General features: G+C 37.3%; 1 protein-coding gene across 2 annotated transcripts in view; it reads left to right on the top strand.

The window, feature by feature from the left end:
- tlr18 (toll-like receptor 18) overlaps positions 1 to 19,569 on the top strand; it is a 22,077-nt gene extending 2,508 nt beyond the window's left edge. Inside the window, exons 2-4 of one of the 2 annotated variants that reach the window (XM_024258306.2) lie at positions 11,260 to 12,252; positions 14,926 to 16,108; positions 17,900 to 19,569. In XM_024258306.2, the coding sequence (XP_024114074.1) occupies positions 11,270 to 12,252; positions 14,926 to 16,108; positions 17,900 to 18,352 (2,619 nt within the window). In that variant the 5' untranslated portion in view covers positions 11,260 to 11,269 and the 3' untranslated portion in view covers positions 18,353 to 19,569. Of the gene's footprint in view, positions 1 to 10,820; positions 12,253 to 14,925; positions 16,109 to 17,899 lie in introns of those variants that run through there. The other variant, XM_036215712.1, reaches the window with a different exon arrangement.
- The last annotated feature ends 372 nt before the right edge of the window (positions 19,570 to 19,941 follow it).

Here is a 19,941-nt window from a genome sequence, read left to right as displayed (position 1 = left end):
AAATGAAGATTAAAATAACATTATCAGCCAACACCGCTTTGTCATGACAGCTCAACAGTTTCGGAGTGACAGATGAGTTTTGCAATGAGAAGAAATGAAGAAACAAGTTTTAGTCCAAAAATTTCAGCAATTCCTCTATCGTTATTGCAGTTATATTTTTACATTTACCTTTGCAATTACATTTTGTTTCCTTGTTCTGCAGTGAACTAAACATTTTAAAATATTTTTCACATAATTTGCATGAAACCCTTGAACACTTTTTTCTATAAAAAGTTACTTTTACCGGGTAATTTTTACTTGTTACAATACAACCAATAATAAGCATTTGACAGAAAAAAATAGATCAAAACATGACAACACTTGATACATTAGAGTAGTTTTATTTTTAACGGTGGTGTATGTAACAAAATGGAAAATAAAAGCATAAAAAGATCAGAAAAACGTGATAAAAAAATATTGAGAATTTAGGAATTTGTGAACAAAAAACTTCTAAAAATAATAAAAATGAAAGAAAAAATAAAGCATAAAAGAAAATTTGAGAATTACAGCAAACTTAAAAGTTTTGTTGCACTTTATTTTCTTTAACAATTAGAACTAAACATCTCAATGGGGATCGCTTTAGATGAACCTGTAATAATCAGCTTTAAATGCACTTTTTAGAGTAATTTGCTGTCAAATTAAGATTCTCTTGTCACACACTGACTTTTGTTGCTATAGAAGCAGAAAAAACTAACAAAGAGTTGTGAGCAGTTTAGAGCTGAACTTTAGTTCAACCTTGATTTTTGCCTATTTTGTGATAAATTGAGGATTTTGAGCTTACAGAAGTGTATTCGCAGGAAAAAAAATGATAAAAAGCCAAAACAATAACTAACCAAAGTGCTTTTACTTCCAGCCGAGTAGACACACCTTGACCTTCTGAAACCCAGAATTGTCGGAGAGAAAAAAGAACCAGACAGACTGAGGCTAAAGCAGGAACAAAATTATCAGAGTAAGAAAAAATAAGTGTTTTAATCTACTTATATATGACTTACAAATGATTTAAAAAAAACTTAAAGGTAAAACTTGAAGAACATTCTCTTGTGTGACATAAACGTATATTTACCAGGACGAGGCTTTTCTCTGAGAATCTGTCTTAAAAAAAAAAAAAAGCTTTTAGGCTGCAAACAATAACTAAACCAAATATTTTCCAAGTCCTTCAGTAAGTGACCTTGCTTGGAAACACAAAGAACACGACTATCCTGGTGTTACTAAGTCACTGATTATTCATAGTTTGGTTACTTGTTTAAAAAGCTGCTTTCACAATGCAGCCCAGAAACAATGGGCCAAGAAGAGCCAAACCAAACAAGCACATTTCATTTCCTAATAACCTGAGACTTCTTCCTTTCTTATCCTTCAGTTTCTACCCTGAAGCCTCTTAACAGCTTTCGAAACTCTGACTCTTAAAAACCTAGCATTCATTTTCTATGTTACCTTCAGACATGGAATAAAAAGTGTATTATTCTACTAATGAGATTTGCTTTGACTGTGTTCCACTTAAGCAAACAAATAAACCATAACAGCTTGAGCATCTGCCTCCTCCTGAAACACCGAAAAGGCGTTTAAATCCGGTTATAGCATTAGTTACCCTTAGAAAGCATGACAAAACTGGGTAATGGGAGATATTTACAGCATAATGACACGGTGAAACACGTTTTCATGTTGGCATACCAATTAGGGAGCAAGGTGTTGAACGTCAGAAGTAATCAGTGTTGGTTCATCAAACTCACTGTAGCTGAAAACACTTCCTGATTCCAGCAGAAGGTGTTTTTGCTTCGACTTTATCCGCAGTAATTAGTCTCTCACTTGGAGCAGATTTGATCCATTTTGGAATTATTTTTGCCGAATTTTTATTTCAAAATTAAGCCAAATGTTAAAATAACTCAATAGAACCAATTATTTGTCATTTAAAACAATGAAATGTTTTGGTTTAGAAACAAAGTTTGTGTTTTGGACCATATTTTCACTACATTTTAGGATATCAGTTTAACTCAGGGGTCTCCAACCTGCAGCTCCAGATCCTCGTCTGGCTCCTCCACCCCTCCATTGTGGCTCTCTAAATGAAGAAAACTACAAAACTCTTAGTCTAAAAAAGTAACTGTAGAAGAATAAACTGAAAGATATACACAATATGGAAGTCACAGCAAGACTTCAAATGAAAAGTGATATATTTAGGGATAAATGGCTCCCAATTCTAACATATATTTCAAAGAAATAAGGTGACCCATGTAAAAATTGATATTGATTTTTCTCATGAGTCACGGTGGGAAGCTACCTTTGAATGTAAACGGATAAAATTATCGTTAGAAATGTGGCATTGTGAAGAATCCAAATGTAAGATGGAATCTACATTTTTTATTTTATTATATTTACAGGTGCCTGAAGATAATTATTTTAAGTATGTATCTAATTTTGTATGGTATGACAACTGATTTGCACTAAATGTTAATAAAATAAATAAATTAGGTAAAAAAGTTGTTGAAGAGTAAAAATTAAAAAAAAAATTAAAACAAATTATGAGTCTGCGAACCTCCAAAACACAGTAGGCGTAGTGGTTTGATAATTAATAAACGAAACATTTTGTCAAATTCCAATGTTCCAAGTGTGCTATATCGTTTAAAAAAATACAGTTAATTAGGTGGTTTTAGATAGATTTATGAATTTGTGGCTAAGAAGCACCACAAACGTTTAGTATATATATATATATATATAAATATTTATAATTTAATTGCTGTTTTATACTACCTACCAATAGCTCCATTGAGATGATCCTTTGGGACACAGGAAGTCTTTTATTTTGAAAGGATGTCTGTTAAAAGTTATGAACTTTGGGGGGGCTATTTCCTTTTAACATCCATTGTATTTATGCTACAAAAAAGGGTTTATTTATCTCAGAAAACATCTTAGAAAATAGCCGCTCCTTGTCAGAAATTTTGGATTGGTTTTGCAAAGTCATTTGCACAACCAGCTAATTAACTCTTTAGTGCCTGACGCATCACCGGTGGCACTTAAACACAAATAAACAAAATCTTTAACATACTGTGACTTTTTAACATGACTTTTTAATGACGTTGATCGTGTTAACGGTTAAAAAGTTACAATAAATCAAAGAATATGAGCACCACAGCTTCAGCGTTAAAGGGTTAACTTAAGCCTAAATATGAATTTTTTCCTCCAAAGGAAGAATTTCTGATGAAAGCACCACAAATCCTGATGTTTGACAGGAGCAACCTCAGAACATAAACACGCTGAGGGTAACTGTGGAGGATGAGCGTGCAAATCTAGTGGCTGTAGCATCAGCAGAAGGGCAGCTGTGTTTGTGCACAAGCAGGTAAACACTGCACCTCATCAAACCGCCGTAAAGAGCAGTTGTTGCTGTAACAAATATGCTTTCGGATAAATCTGCAGGACTGTTCTGGAGCAGTGGACGCTTTATTGGCAACAAATGTCAATGAAACAACTTAGCCACCAGCTATTGAGCGCTGGGTAAACAGCAGACGCCTCGATAAAGCTTTGAGCTCATTGAATGACGCTTTTAATGTCGTATGCAGAGATATCAGAGGTAAAATCAATGACGGAAACATGTTTTTGTTTTTTCTCAACTCTTCTCGTTTTCTCTTTTCACATAGAAGAAATTGTGTTATCCTGAAATGACCAGAATGATCATCTTTTGGGCCTTTTTAAAAGCAACCCAGTGGTTTATCACATTTGAGTCAAAATAGTGTCTGCAGACTGGCTTACTAGAAATCCACCTCTGAGTTTTAGGCGGAACCATTGGTGCCGAGTAATCCCACCCCCCTTCCCATCACCCTTAAAGGGTAACCAAACAAGGAAGTGGGAGGCTGACTCCACCCACAACCAAAATTTGAAAATCCAGTCAGAGGGGTGGGGCTGGGGAGCAGGACTGTTATCATTACTGGAGCTGCGGATCATAACATGGGACCTCTGAAATTACGTGGTTTGATCAATCACAAAATGTAACTGTAATACCACGTTTCAACCTGTAGGGGGCAGCACACAGGCAGTTTTTGACTATATATTTTTTAAAAATTAAACACGTTTATTTTAATTTGTCAAAAATTTGACAATGACCAACAGACAGCACTTTTAAAAGTCCCATTTATAGAAGTCAACAGACAAAAAAAGTTGATTTAGTGTTTGGTTTCCCTTTAACCAAGCTCTGTCTACAGTCTCTCCCACTAGCTTACAGCCCCTCACACCTCAACCTAACATTACCTGCAAAAAACAGTGCAATCAATTTTGGAGCTATTCAGCTGTGCAATTTTGATCCAAACTTCTTTTTGATACGAACACGTCTATTCGTCTAAAAATGGGAGTTTTGGGACGGAGTAGAGAACCACTCAGTGGCCCACCCACTCAATTGTCTGTTCTACGAACAACAAAAACTCTGACAATGACTTCAGCACTCATGCTTTAATCTTTCTTGTCTTTCTTTGGATAACTTCCTATTCTTTTAGCATTGTAGAAAACATATTCTGAGACCAAATCCAAATTCTTCCCCTACCCCTCTAATTGTAGGGGCATTTGGAGGATTGGAAGTGTCCGAGGACTAACCCTCACGGCGGAGGGATGCAGACCCGTCCGTCGTGAGGGTGAACCGCGTCACACTGTGCCGTGAAGGAGAAACATTTTTCTTCACACTCCGATCCACAAAAGTTTATATTTAAATCTAAGTAATAACTTCTTGTTTTAGGATGACTTTTTAAAGTTATAGAACCACTACTGTGATTTATTTCCGAGCGCTAGTAGCTCCATGCTAACATAGATGACTGGCGAATATTGATGAGGTTATAGAGTGGGAGAAATTTCCGAATTTGAAGACACCATTTAGAGGGCCAAATGTAGGGGTAGGGAAAAGCCGTAGGAGTTGAGGAAGAATTAGGATTCGGACAAAAACTCCCCATTACTTTCTACTGGGAGCTCATGCCCTGATCCCTGAAGTGCTGCCCGTCTTGATTCTGAGGGAGAGGGTTTTTTCAAACTACAGTGGCTGTTCTGGATCAATGCTTTACAGTGAATGTAGCTGTGGCTCACCATCACCTCAGGCAGAGAACACAGTGCAGCGATAAATTCATGCTTCAGTATTTTGCTGCCCTTTATAAGTTGCAGTTACATGTGCTCATCAATGAAATATGATACAATCAGGGATCAACTTGTTAAAAAAGCTTGAATGCACAATGTTCAAGAAAGACTTACTAAAGCAAATGTTGTCCTTGGATTCCGTTGTCGCGATTGTATGTCAAGTTGAGCATGCCTTCCAGTTCTCCGAGCTGCTTACTGCAGCAGCTGGAGGACTCGTGCTCACTGACCGTTGCGTTGGAAAGATAAAGGGCAATGCTTGAATCCAAACAAAAGGCTATGTTACACACCTACATGGTCAATGAACCTGTTATTGATGTGGCTCAGCAACTCCTCTAGCTAGTATCCTGCAGTTAAAGCTAAATGCAACTCATCCAGTAAGACTGGACACTTTGGAAAAGTTGCCGTTCTTCTAGATTTGTCAGAGGAGTGATAGTAAGAGGTGGTCCTAATGACTTTAGCTGACTGACTGAAAGAGTTTGCTGCTAAGTGCACATTCAATCTGCTTTGGGTGAGAGAACAGCATGAAGCAGAAGGAAGTTGTAGACATGGACTTGCTAAAGGTTTGAAAATGACTCTTTTACAATTGAAGTCCCTTTAACTGATGTGCCACACATTTGACCCATCCCCTGGTGGAGCAGTGAGGTACAGACACAGCCACACTCAGGAACCATTTGGTGGTTTAACCCCTTGGTGCTGAGTGTCAACCAGGGAGGAATTGGGTCCCATTTTGAGAGTCTTTGGTATGACTTGTGATTGGATTTGAACCTTCCAGTCTCAGAGTAGATAATTTACACAAGGCCACTGAATTGGATTCTGACTATACCTAGCCAAAAAACTCTCATTGGACCCTTGCTACACAGACTTCTTCTGGCCGCATTACAGGATTTGCACATAAAATCAAAGTACATGCAGTACCAGGTCAACAAAACTTGCAAAGGCTTCCACTTTGTATTAGACAAGTTGTTCCAGATGAACCTGATAAGCTCCTGAAGGAGCACATATTGAATTCATTGATGCATCACAGGGGATTTCTCTACAGCAAGAAAAAGAGGCCTTGAAGGTGTGTTGACCTAAGAGAACGTGGGGCTATTATTCCAGACAACCATCATTATCTCACATGGAGGAACCTCAAGATGATCACATATCATCAACTACCATTACATGCAGACAGTTGTGATCTCAGTGCCTTTATCACACAAGAGGGACTCTTTTTGTTCCGGCCTCTACATTTCAAAACGATGATGGAAGCTATACTCAAGGGCCCGCCTGACATTCATAACATCTTAGGTTATGCGTTTATTGCCGCATCTTCTCAGGAAGAGGATTATTGTGAACAATTCTGCAGCACTAAAGATGCTAGTTTAAGCTTAAATATATAAAAGTGTTCATTGAGACAATCTAGCCTGCAGCTCTTAGGTCTCATGATCTCCTATGAAGGAATCTTGGCAAAGCTAGGTTGCACCATTGAGCATTCATCTTTATGTTTATTGTGAGTCTAATTTAATGGTAAGATTAGTCAAATCTGATGCAGTTAAGGATCTAATTTGTACATTGCTACATAACGCTTTAGACTTGTTCTTTATTTGGACTTCTGATACAGTTTTATTGTGTTAAAGCAATCTTTGTTGACAATCCTGTGCTTGCACTATTTCATTCTATCTTACAAAAATTTTTTATCTTTTATGAGTTAAAAGCACATATTATATAATAATTCATTATTTGAAAAAAAAATAAGTCATGAATGCAAATCCAAATTTCTCAAAGGGTAAAGTAAGACTATGCAGCTCTTTCTAGGTTTTGATCAGTAGAAAAAAAGCCTAAATTGCTTTTTTACTGTTAAAGGTTGCCGACTCCTGCCTTAACCGGACGAAAATGGTCTTTCTCTACAAGTGACAAATATAATGCTAAAATAGTTACTCAAACTTGTTGAATTCCCAAAAGAGTCATAATGGTTTGGAATTATTTAGTCCATTTAACATTCACTTTACTGCTTCTTATATTAGTTGAGGACACCCAAAACGTTAAAACTTGACGGCAAGGGGACCATATTACTCTATACATGTTATGTACTTCCACACAAGTTGACAAGTTGGGAGTGAGAAAACGTTGGCTTGTAGGTTTGATCTGACCTCTAACAACAAGGAGGATCATTAACCACTCTTATTGCTAGATTTAGCTAGATTATCCTGGACTAAAAAGGGTCAGAGAGAACATATTCACTGTTTGAGCTAGTAGTAAATAATTTACCAATAAAAAACAGACTTCTACAAATGCAACTTTATTAAGTTTTCCACCACTTAATGTTTAACACAAGCTAAAACAATCCATAAGGCTCTTCCAAATGCCTACATGGGAGTTTCTTTTCCTTTTTTCTCGTTTGATTTTCTAGCAGGATTCCTTCCAGGATGAACATGTTTTTGAGCGACAAACTATTTACAGACAAAGTGCTTATCTTATCGTGACTCAGGTGCTGACAGAGTCATTTTGGTTGGATGATATAACTTCTGTCATAACATTCCGGCTTGCTTCTGTGAAATAAAAGAGAAGGATGTCATTACTTCCTTCCCCTATGAAAAAAAATTTTCCAGGATGAAGCGTCAGCTTCCTTCTCCATCAACTTTCAGAGTCTGCAATGCTTCAGTTTCCATGCAGATTTTAAACACCACATGTCAAAAGCTCACATGGACTGACAGCAAATATTTTTTCTACTAGACGTATTATCTCACAAGCTTTAAAAACGTGACACTGACTTTTATCTTGATCTTGAAAGAGGATTAACGTTATCTGCCAACCGGGAAGTTCTAAAGGACCATAAGACATTCAGTAGTGAGGAAAACATTTTATTTTTTTTTTTTTTGCACAAATATAGAGATAATCAGTATTTACAGGGAACAGGAAGTCACATGTGAAAATTTCAATAAAAAGTATGACGCAAAAAATTTCCTGCAAGTTAATGTCCAACCAGGTGAAGGACATGAACTCAACCAGGAAACAGACAGTTTGTAAACATGCTTGTCTTTTTAAATCTATATAATTCAGTTGTATAGAAGGCTAACCTAAACCTAAAGAATTTTTTTAATACATTAAAAGAACCTGTCATGTCTGACCTTTTATTTTTGCCTTTTTAGGGTCAAATGGCCAGACCATGGCTGAGACTATGTCCAAATTCTCTCAATTGTCCATAAGTCCTAAAAGGACCATAGAGTGAAAGACCATCTAGTGTCCCGGATTTTGACACAATCTGGACACATGCTCACACTTTTTCTTTTTTAAATGGGTAAATAAGCTGCCCCCGAAGTAAAAGCCTAAAATACGTAAACATTTCGCAGAGATTATTTATGAATCCAATGTATTTGGATGACAAAAACGTGGATTATTTATAAAAAATAGATATAAAAATAGTTCTTTCAAATGACAAATCTAGTGATTGGCGAACACTGTTTCTGGGAAATTTCCAAGGGAAGGATTGGATGATAAAATTTTAAGCTGGACATTGAAAAATTTGATCAAAACAAAAATATGTTGAGAAGGAAATGGATGATTTTATTTGGGAGATATTTTTTTAAACGTTAGCTAAATTACGTGCACTTATATAGTGCTTCACTACTTGCCTAGAAGGCCCAAAGTGCTTTGCAGTCACGGGAGGGCAGCGGCACTGAACCTGCAATCTTTGGATCAGGGATCAACCGGTTCACCTCTTCCCTACAGCTGCCATACTAGCTAAAAGTAGAGTTTGGATTAGAATATATATATAAAAAAAATAAAAAAATAGTAAATTTTCAACAGTTACATGTAAACGCTATAAGCTTTAAGTAAATAATAATTATGCCTGCTATTATTAATTATAATGGACTTTTACAGTTTTTTTTTTACAGAAGAACTGATTTGAGAGCGAAGTATAAGCAACCTGCGTCCAAAACATTGTTTATATGGTGATAGTATTTTCATAACTGTCAATATGTTACAAACCCTTTTTTTTGTACATTTTCTAAATAAATATATATTTTTTACCTTTTTTAACATCTGAAAAAAACCAATCAAGATTTTAATGAGCTGCTGCAATATTGTAATTTGTTTTAATTGTGTTAAAAAAATAAAAAAATATTTGGCACATTGTTTAAAATGCTAATCTGGTTGTTATTGTTTTAATCGCCTTTATTTCCTCAATTTAATGCAACCACATTTTATTTTTATTTTTTTAATTTCACTTCAAATATCATTTAATCTGGATGTTGTTTAAAATATTATAGAATGTCTCACAAGTAATATAGTATAATCACCTATATCCAAAGATAAATAGGAAATATGTGTGTTTATTCAGGCCATGTTACTATGGCACGAGACCAAACTGACAGTGTTTGTTTAACCAATGCCATAAAGCTTTATGGTTTCTCCACGTGAAGCCTGAAACTATGTGTGATCTTGGACTATAAATACAGTCTGCAGGCTGATCTTAAAGAACGTGTGTTGCCAGCCATGAATGGTCAAACTGGGTGAGTGTTTGTAGTGTTGCAATGTTTTGGGGGTACATTTATTTTTAATTTCCATGAACTTTGTATTTTATGCTAATTTATTCCAATGGGGTACAAATTACTTCCAGGAAATTGTAGAATTTAATTGACAGCAGCACGTCTGCCTGGTCTTTATATCTGCCTTCAGTATGCAGGTTTCTCATTTGGACGCTCATCTTGTGTATTTGCGTTAGCTCCTTGTATTTTTTTCACTGATTTCAGTACAAGGTTTAAACATGCATGATCTGAGAAAAATGACGTGTATGAAATTACAGACTCTACATAGAGTTCTAATAAACACTAATAAACACTTTTGTGTTTTACTTTGGCTAACCAGACTAGCATACCATTTCTTTTCTATAGTTGATGTGTCCTCTACTGCCTGATTGTTTATTTCCTTTGCTAATTTAATTTTGTCTTGAGATTTAGTCATTATGTTTGTCTTTATTATTTAGAAATGTGAAATATAGAAACAATTAAAGCACAAAAAAGTAGAAGGAAGAGGTGATAAACTGGAGATATCAGCAGCAACACGTGTACTTAAAACTACTGTTTAAGCAATGAACCAATTCCAACAAAGCAAAGTTGCTTTTCTCTGAGTCAGAATCAGTTTGTTTACTGTCAGGAACTGGTGGAGTAGGACGCAAAATACTGGCGACAAGGCAATAGTGGCAGAAGCTAAAACCATGGAGAAAGAAAAAGGAGACAAAGCAGAACAGATGACCTGGGAACCAGACACTTATGTAAAGATGAGGGCAATTAACTGAAATAAAGACATCTGTGGACCCCGATTAACCTAAAACTGGTGTGACTGATGGAAGACTACTCAGAACATGACCACAGACATAAATAGCAAACTAAATCACATAACCCTTACACTTTAAAGTGTCACATATCAGCACAAAATAGTATTTTTCAGTTTCAGTGCGGTGCTGTTGAGAGCGCAGGTTTTTAGAGGATTACTCAGAAATGCGTGAACAGATCAAAATACTGGTTTGGGGTTGTTTATAGTGAGGAATGGTATGGTATAATATACTTAAAAGCTTAAAAAGTATATTTTTCCTGGTATGGCCCCTTTAAAGGGGTTAAAGACCAACTTCAAAGAAAGTTGTCTTTTTGGTGTTTTTAACATGTTATTATGTGGTATTTTTCTGGTGTTGGAGGACGTATGTTAAAACAATTATTCAAATCATTTTGAATCTGGATGAGACGAGAAAAAAGGCCGTTTGAAAAAGAGCACACTCGCTCCACGCCAACATTCCTGGCCATAAGTCAAAAGCCAATTTCCAATAAACTCCTGCTGCTCTGCAGAAACTATGTCCTAGAAAATGACAGTTTTGCTTTTTTCTTTTTAAATTTTTCCTAAAAATGGCATAATCACCAGACCACTGGGAACACTTTGAAATGATGATCAAAGTGGGACTTTATGAAAAGAAAGGAAAGCACTACTAGTTCATATACTGAGAAAACCCACATTTTCGACAAAATTATTTACTGAACCAAAAAAAATAATAAAAATAAATAACCCTTTAATTAAAAATAGACATTACTGCTATATGACTTTCCATAGTAAAAACTTAAACAGTTGTGTTGCTTTGTTTCATTTCAGATTTGTCACAATGATCTGGACCGTTCTTTTGTTCAGTGGGCTCCTCGTAGGGACTCTTTTATCTCCAATTTTATCCCTAACCCCATCCTCCACTGACAAAAATCCCTGCTGGATCTACAACAATGGCCGATCTGCAGACTGTCGAGGAAAACAACTTTACAGAGTCCCACAAAGACATCTTCCCGCCACACTCCAAGAAATAGATCTCTCCTACAACGAAATTAATGCCATCTACACTTCAGATTTCCAGCATCTCCCGCAGCTTCACACCCTTCAGCTGCAGTTCAACAACATTTCCTACATTGACAATGATGCCTTTCAAAACAACACAATATTGAAGCATCTCAACATTTTTAATAACTCACTATTGGAAATTCCTACTGCAGCTTTAGAGCCTCTCCTCAATCTAAAAATGCTTTATATGTCCAACAATTTATATAAACACGCCACTTTGGCCAACAGCTTCTCCAAGTTTGCTAAACTGCAGATTCTGTCTATGGGCGGTCCTTTAGTCATGGGTCTGAAGAAGAGGGATTTTTATCCACTCAAGAATATCAAGTTGTACACATTTGCCATCAAGTGCTCCTCCAACCTCAGCTACTATGAGCCTGAAAGTTTAAAAGTCGTACAAACAACTATAATGGGCTTTGATATGGCAGTTGATCAGTTGCCAAGTGCTCTCCACAACATGCTGCACGACTTAGCCAACAAGTCATTCCAAGTCATTCAGTTTCGCAACCTCTTTGAATTTACATACTACTTGGGAAAGGATGACATCTTTCAAGGTTTGCGAAATGTGAAATCCCAGCAGCTCATTTTTCACAGAGGCAAATTCAATGAGAACCTTCTGAGGATGGCTCTGATGAACTTACAAGTGACCCCCATCAAACGGCTGAGGCTTCAGTACATCGACTTCGCCCGTTCACCCACATTTGTTGACAGCGGGGTGGGGTCCAGCATCACAAACTTGGCACTTGACAACTTGGATCTTTGGTGAGTATTTTAGAAGCCTGTGTTTTTGTTCTACTTCTGAAACAAGTGTTCATAACTTTAAAAGATAAGAATCAACACTTGCACTCATGCAGTGACTTGAAAAATGAGACACTCAGATCTGGCATTGTCAGCTAAAGGTTAAGAAACAGTGGCTGCTTCCACACTCATATTGGGATACATTTGGAGTGGCTGTCCTGGAATTACTTGTTTTAAAGTTTCCAGTTAGTATGATGTTTGAAAATACAATTATTTTGAGCCAAGTGAGATCCCCAAGTAAAATTTGGGTAAGTCTTAATTCTCCTAGGGGTTCAATTTAACCCCTTAACACAGCAGATGTAATCGGCAACATCAAGGCCGAATCCGTATTCTTCCCCTATGGTTTCTCCCTATTCCTACGGTTGCGGTTTCTCCATATCCCTACGGTTTCTCACTATCCCTAAGGTTACGGTTTTTCCCTATCTCTATTTCTTTCTCTCTATCCCTATGGTTACAGTTTCTCCCTACAGTTACGGTTTCTCCCCATTTCTTTCTCCCTATCCCTATGGTTACGGTTTCTCCCTATCCCTACGGTTACGGTTTCTCCCTATTCCTACGGTTTCTCCCTATCCCTACGTTTATGGTTTCTCCCTATCCCTACAGTTATGGTTTCTCCCTACAGTTACGGTTTCTCCCTATTCCTACGGTTTCTCCCTATTCCTACGGTTATGGTTTCTCCCTACAGTTACGGTTTCTCCCTATTCCTACGGTTTCTCCCTATCCCTACGGTTACGGTTTCTCCCTATCCCTACGGTTACGGTTTCTCCCTTACGGTTTCTCCCTATCCCTATGGTTTCTTCCTATCCCTACGGTTTCTCCCTATCCTTATTTCTTTCTCCCTATCCCTACGGTTACGGTTTCTCCCTATTCCTAGGGTTTCTCCCTATCCCTACGGTTACGGTTTCTCCCTATCCCTACAGTTATGGTTTCTCCCTACAGTTACAGTTTCTCCCTATCCCTACGGTTTCTCCCTATCCCTACGGTTTTGCTCTACCCCTACAGTTACGGTTTCTCCCTATCCCTACATTTACCCCGTCGATACAGAGTTATGGAAAAATAGTGTCTTTGAATGCAGACCTCACTTCTATTCGATGACATCACCAAAAGTCATCAGCCAGCTACGTTAGCATGGAGCTGCTACCGCTCGGAAATACATAACATTAAGTTTATAACTTTAAAAAGGTCATGCTAAAACAAAAAGTCATCACATTTAAAAGTAAACTTCTGTGGTTTAAAGCACACCCACACGAAGAAATGCGCTTTTCCTCCGTGAAATGGCACAACACAGTTTACCCTGGAGGCGGAGAACTGCGGCCTTAAAAAAAACAATTTCGCATACTCTAGCCCTTCAGATACTCATACAATTGGAGGCGTAGGGAGAAGCCATAGAGGTAGGAGAAGAATTGGGATTCAGCCGTACTCTCTTTGATGTACCATAATTCTTTGTTTGCATGATCAATGTAAATCAATTGATTCTGATGTGGAGATAGGCAGCTTTGGAGTCAATGTGCAAAACATAACTAATGCAAAGAGTTGTGAAGCGGTTTTCTCCTCGACAGAATTTGTTGACTTAAGTTGATTGCATAAGTACTTCACCGCTGCAAAGTATTGTAAATCAGCTTAAGACCGCTTCACGATCCGCTGGATTTATGTTAATCATGTAAACGGTTAAAGAATTGCAGTAGTCTGAAAAAAAAGAGTTAAAAACAAGAAAAAAAAAAAGGTTTACAATATTGATACAAAAGAGGACAAGATGGCGACTGAAAGTCATTTGCCAGAAATCCCACAATATTTCAGAGTTGTTGCCTCTTTTATTAAAACTTTTTCATGTAAATAAACAGTTTAATGTTCAGGATCGGCTTAAAATGAATCAAGAGGGTAAACGCTTTATTAATTTCATAAAGGCTATTTTAAAAAGAGTGTTCAGATTTGTAAAACTGTACAGATTTTTACGGTGGAGTTTAGGTCCAGAGCAGTGTTTACGTTTGACCACAGTTAACTTCAACCCTTTACCCGATCAACTTGAATCACCTCATTCTGTCCAAGAGAAAAGCAGCTTTGCGCTGGTATATATATCAGTAATGTGTATTGGGGAAAACCAGCTATAAAGTGTTGCTTACCAGCTCTAAACCACTTTTCTCTTTAGATCAGCTAATTCTAGTTGATCGTGTAAGAAGTAGGTTGAAGAGGTTTGGACAGAAACACCTCAGGGGTTAAAGTTTCAAACGTAACAGTTAGAGTCGCTGGCTATATTCGTCTTTTTTACGCCAAAAAATTAGCATATTTTGACCGAAAGGTGAAAGTGGGGGGTGTTGATGTTCTGGACTTCCTTCCGGCTACTGATTTTCAGCCACCATGCTGTCTGCCACCAGGGCCTCCTAACAAAATCTTGTTCCACCTTCATAGATTTTTTTTTTAAAGGGGGTGTGGTTATTTGATTGACAGGTGCATCACGCTGTGCCATCAGGCAGCTAAATGTTTGACAATTTGCATTTTATTCCTGTAGCAAACATCACGCTTATGTAGTTTCCTTTTCCCTGAGTAAAATAATTGCACATCAATCTAAATTAAACCAAGAAAATAAACCAGTAGAAGTTTCTTCTAAACGAAAGTTCTAATCGTTAAACTCTCTCATAGGTACATCAGCAATCCTGACATCCTGCGGTTTGACTGGCGCTTCACCTGGTTCAAAAAGATCAAGCACCTGTCCATTAAACATGTGTATTTCAATTCAGTTCCTTGTGACTCCTGGGCAGAGATGGAAGGACTGGAGTTACTGGATGTGTCCAACAATCGACTGCTGAATGAATATGTCTTCAACCAGCGCTGTGATTACAGTGGCACGATGCCTAATCTACACACCTTCAACATGAGCACCAACGACTTGACAAGCTTGAAAGACTTGTCATCTCTAACAAGAGAGTTCAGGCAGATGCGAGTGTTTGATCTGAGCGACAACAAACTGGGATCTACTCAAGAGAAGGAAGTCTGCATCTGGAAACAGAACATCACACATTTTATCGCTCACCACAACCCGCTAGGAAGCAATGCTTTCAGCTGTCTGCCAACCACAGTGCACTACTTAGATCTCTCCTACTGCAACCTGGACCAGTTAGAAATGACATACTTTAGAAAAGCTACCAACCTCAAACACCTCCTGCTGAGTGGAAATAAAATAAAGTTCATTCCATCTAAGTGGGAGAGCCTCTCCCTGCAGTTTCTGGCTCTGGATGGGAATTCCTTTGGCCTGATTAGTAAGGAATCCTTCCAGCACATGCCCCAACTGTCTGAGCTGAGAGCAGGGAACAACCCTTACCATTGCACGTGTGAGCTCCATGCTTTTGTGGAGGACACACTATCAGAGGGAAAGATTAACCTCACAGACTGGCCGTCAAACTACAGATGTTACCATCCAGAGCCTTTTCTCAACACTTTCATATCCAAATACTTTCCTGGTAAAGTTGCCTGTGACATTCGATTAGTTATCATCATCAGTGTTGTTGTGACGACAGCAGTCATCTTGGTACTTGTGCTGATCTGCTACATTTTCGACCTCCCGTGGTACACCAAAGCCACGTATCAGATCATCAGAGCCAAATACAGAGCTCACAAGGAGAAGGCGGCGGGGGAACTGGAGACTTTCACCTACCACGCCTTCATATCGTACAGCCACTCTGATGCGGACTGGGTCAGGGACCAGCTCCTGCCCTGCTTGGAGAACACCAGGAACCCCTATCGTCTGTGCATTCATGAGCGAGACTTCATGCCAGGGAAATGGATTATCGACAACATCATCGAGAACATTGAAAGCAGTCGCAAGGTACGGAAAAATATGTTGTAACCGTGTTACTATTAATAGAGAGAGGGATTTTAGGGAGGAGGAACTTGGCAAATGTGTAATTCTCTGCAAGACTGACTCATCTGCTCCTGATAAAGCATATTTTGGATTAATCAAGTGAATCATTATCAGTAAGAAATCTATATTATGGGATCAACTGGTGTGAATTTAGTACTTTTGCTTCATGAACTGTTATAACATCTTCCAATTCTAGCTGGATTGTAAACTTAATGACATAAATGAGAGTAGCTCTCCTCCTGTTCAGACTGCAGCTATACAGCTTTATATACTGGTGTTACTCAGTTACTCAGTAATACTCTGACCAGGACTAAAAATGCCTACCAAAATCCCTTAAATTAAACAATATTTGTAAAGTAAATTTTTAATTTTTATGAGTCTACATTTGCCTCTTTTTCGAATGTAATTATATACTTCTCAAGCTTTAAAGACGGTCAAAAAAATAATCTTGTTGCAGATAAAAACTCAATATTTAACAGAGGTTTTGCTTTATTTAATATGGTTGTAATAGCATAGCTGGAACCCCTACATTACAGATTAATGTGTAACCCTTCTCTGTTAATGGGTGAAATAAGGTGCAACGCCTCAGACTGGTTAGAATTAAAGGAACTGTTTGTGTCATTGAGTGACTAATAGCCATGAGAGTAGAAAAATCAATAGGAGATTTTTTTAATTGCAAACTGCTGAGGGGCTCTGGAACAGTTTGGTGCAGAACTATAATCTAGACCAGGGGCGTCAAACTCAATCGCACAGGCAGCCAAAATCCAAAGCACACCTTGGGTCACGAATAAAAACAGGTGGGAATATTATTCCAAAATAAAAAATAATTTTCAATATTTTACTCTCCATAATAATATACTTTGTCAAAAATATACAAGTTAGAAATAAGCAGTAAATAACATTGGGCCATTAATAACAATAAAATAAAATCATCTGGAGGGCCGGATCCGGCCCCCGGGCCTTGACTTTGACACGTCATAGACTATTCTGGGTATTAAGTGATTCAATCTTACACATTTTTATAAACATTTACATTTAGAGCCTTTGGGGTTTTTGATATGTGTAAGATTTGGTGGATTCTGATCTGCTGTCAAGTAGAAAAAAGTAAAAGTCTACTTTTTAAAGAAAACAGATTGAAAAGTGATATAATAGCGATTTTCTTGTTATTTTTAGGAAGTTTGTAAAATGCCAGTCTTTGTCAGTAGAAGTTACGTTCACACCGCCCTCTCCGACGCATGTTCCAGCAACCACTTCGCTCCAGGCTTCCACCTTCAAAACTCCTGTGTTCACACGTAGATATGCAAGTTTCTACGGCTCTATGAACAAAACTATGTTGAAAGTTAAACCAGGTCAAACTTTGACCAATCAGGGACCTGGATTTGGTAGTGACGTATGAATTATGCCCCCTTTAATATGTGAAACTTATAACTGTTTTAAAGAAATTAATAATTTGTGCCAGAATTATAGGACATATATTGGAATAGAACAGAAATAAAAAGCCTGGAGAAAGATGTGTAAGATTTTCCCTGCTTTGAGCTTTCGCACCAAGCCTCTTCCACCTGCAGGTGGCAGACATGAGCTAGTATCAAGTGGCAACATCCAGTGTGAACACATTATGCTAAAAGTGTGTCCTGGAATAAGATTCAGACATTATTCAAATGCTGTGGCTCTTTCAAAAGCAGCACAAATGACAAATCAGATATTTTGCATATTTGTGAAAATATTTCATTTTTCTTTCTTTTGAATTCTCCTTAGATCATTTTCGTCCTCTCCCGCCACTTTGTCAACAGCGAGTGGTGCAACTACGAGCTGTACTTTGCTCAGCAGAGAGCGATGGGAAAGACTTTCAGCGACGTCATCCTTGTGGTGAAGGAGCCCATTGATCCGAGCTCTTTGCCCAGCAAGTACTGCAAACTCAAAAAGATGCTGAGCACCAAGACGTACCTGGAGTGGCCCCAACAGGCCAACCAGCAGCACTTTTTCTGGGCACAGCTCAGGAGTGTTCTGGGCAAACCCACAGAGAGCCAGGACAGGCCGCTGAGCATCAGGAGAAGAAACTCAGAGGGAAGAGTTTCTGTAACTGGGACTCGAGCGGAGAAAAATCTGGGAAAAGAGGACACGACTGACGCAAATAAAGATCTCGAGTTTGTTGAGAGGAATGGTGTCGAACTGTCAAACCAGAGACAAATACCCATCGTGGCCTTTTAGTCTGAACATATGTATTTATTTAGGTTCACGCTTTAACACCTGAGCTCCAGTGTTTATGTTCTTTGATTTATTGTCATTTTTCAACCGTTAGCATGAACGTGTTAACGGGTAAAAGGTTACAGTATGTTGTTTCTTTTTTTATAGTAGAGACCTTTATTTACAGAAGTATTTCATATCTGATGCAATAAAAACTATTAAGGACAGACTGACACAACCTTTTCTGTGTTCTAGTGAGACAAACATGACAAAAACTGAATATGAAGACTGTTTTTCCTTTAAGAAAATTCTTATTTTTTTGAAAAAAAAAAAATGTCTTCTTAGTTTAAGAAAACAAGTCTTAGAGACGAGAATTTTTTTCTTTCTTGTAAGATGCGATTATTTTGCTTATTTAAAGCAATTGTTGTCAAACTTAAATCATTTAAGGGGTCTATTTTGGCTGTGTATTATGATAAAATGTACAAAAACACAAAGTGAAGCTTCACCTATTTTTTTTTGTTTTAATTATATTGTTTAAATGGTGTAAAAACAGCACAAACCAAGTTAACAATAATAGTGCTCAATTCTTTCAGTTCATTCAAGTGTTGGTTTTAGTTTTGTCCACTAGGGGGTGGTAATGTGCTGACAGATGTCCAAAGATAACTCCTGCACTTCTGTTGAGTTTTTTTTTCTACACTTGCACAGCAAAACATATTTTTTTTATGTGCAGGAAATGAAATATTAATGCTTTAAAAAGGGATTAGTGTGTTTATTACACTTAATGTTTTCATATGTTTTTGCACTGCACACTGACTTATATTATATGTTTTCATTGAGCTATTTTTTCTAAGCAATGTAAATATATTTTTTACTTTATATGAAAATAGTTTACTCTGTAAATTGACTTTTTTTTTTGCTTTGGTTTACCAGTCCACTGGCATGTAGTGGACTCAGATCCATAGAAATATGAGAAATACTCCAAGTAAAAAATAACTACTTTTTTGTTTTTATAAAAGCTATTAATTGTAGTTGATAAAGTTCTAGGGGTTTTTATCAGCTTTAAGTAGAATCCTTGTGTGTGACAGCTGCCCTTAAAATGCTGACCATAAATGCTTTAATGTGAAGTGTTATCAAAAGTTGACTTTCAATAAAAACTGTTTCAAAAATGAGAAATTTCTGCTTTGACAATTACTCTGCTGTACTGATACAGAGAATATCCTAAAGTGTTTTCCTAGTAAAAATGATAAAAAAATATAAAAAAAATATATAATATACATATTTTACATATAATAACAAAAATGTAAAAGTAAATGTAAAAGTTTATATTAGTCCTACTGAGCAATTGCATATACAGTAAATGTGCTCTTGCAATTTTGCATATTTGAACCTTGACTGATGCCTTCACCGTCTGTGATGTTATGCAGAAATATTTCTGGATATCAGATGAATGTTGAAGCGCCTGCAACAGTTTAACCAAAGTTCATGCAAATGTTTAAAACAAACTTGAAAAAAAGAATTAGTGTCATGTTTAGATAATGATACAAAGCAGCTCCAATGACCTGCAAGAGTAATAAAGTCACTCAAAATGGACTTTTAATAAGGATTCATATTTG

The sequence above is a fragment of the Oryzias melastigma genome, linkage group LG16 (assembly GCF_002922805.2).
Source record: "Oryzias melastigma strain HK-1 linkage group LG16, ASM292280v2, whole genome shotgun sequence".
Classification (NCBI taxonomy): domain Eukaryota; kingdom Metazoa; phylum Chordata; class Actinopteri; order Beloniformes; family Adrianichthyidae; genus Oryzias; species Oryzias melastigma.
This window is presented reverse-complemented; position numbering and strand designations above follow the sequence as displayed.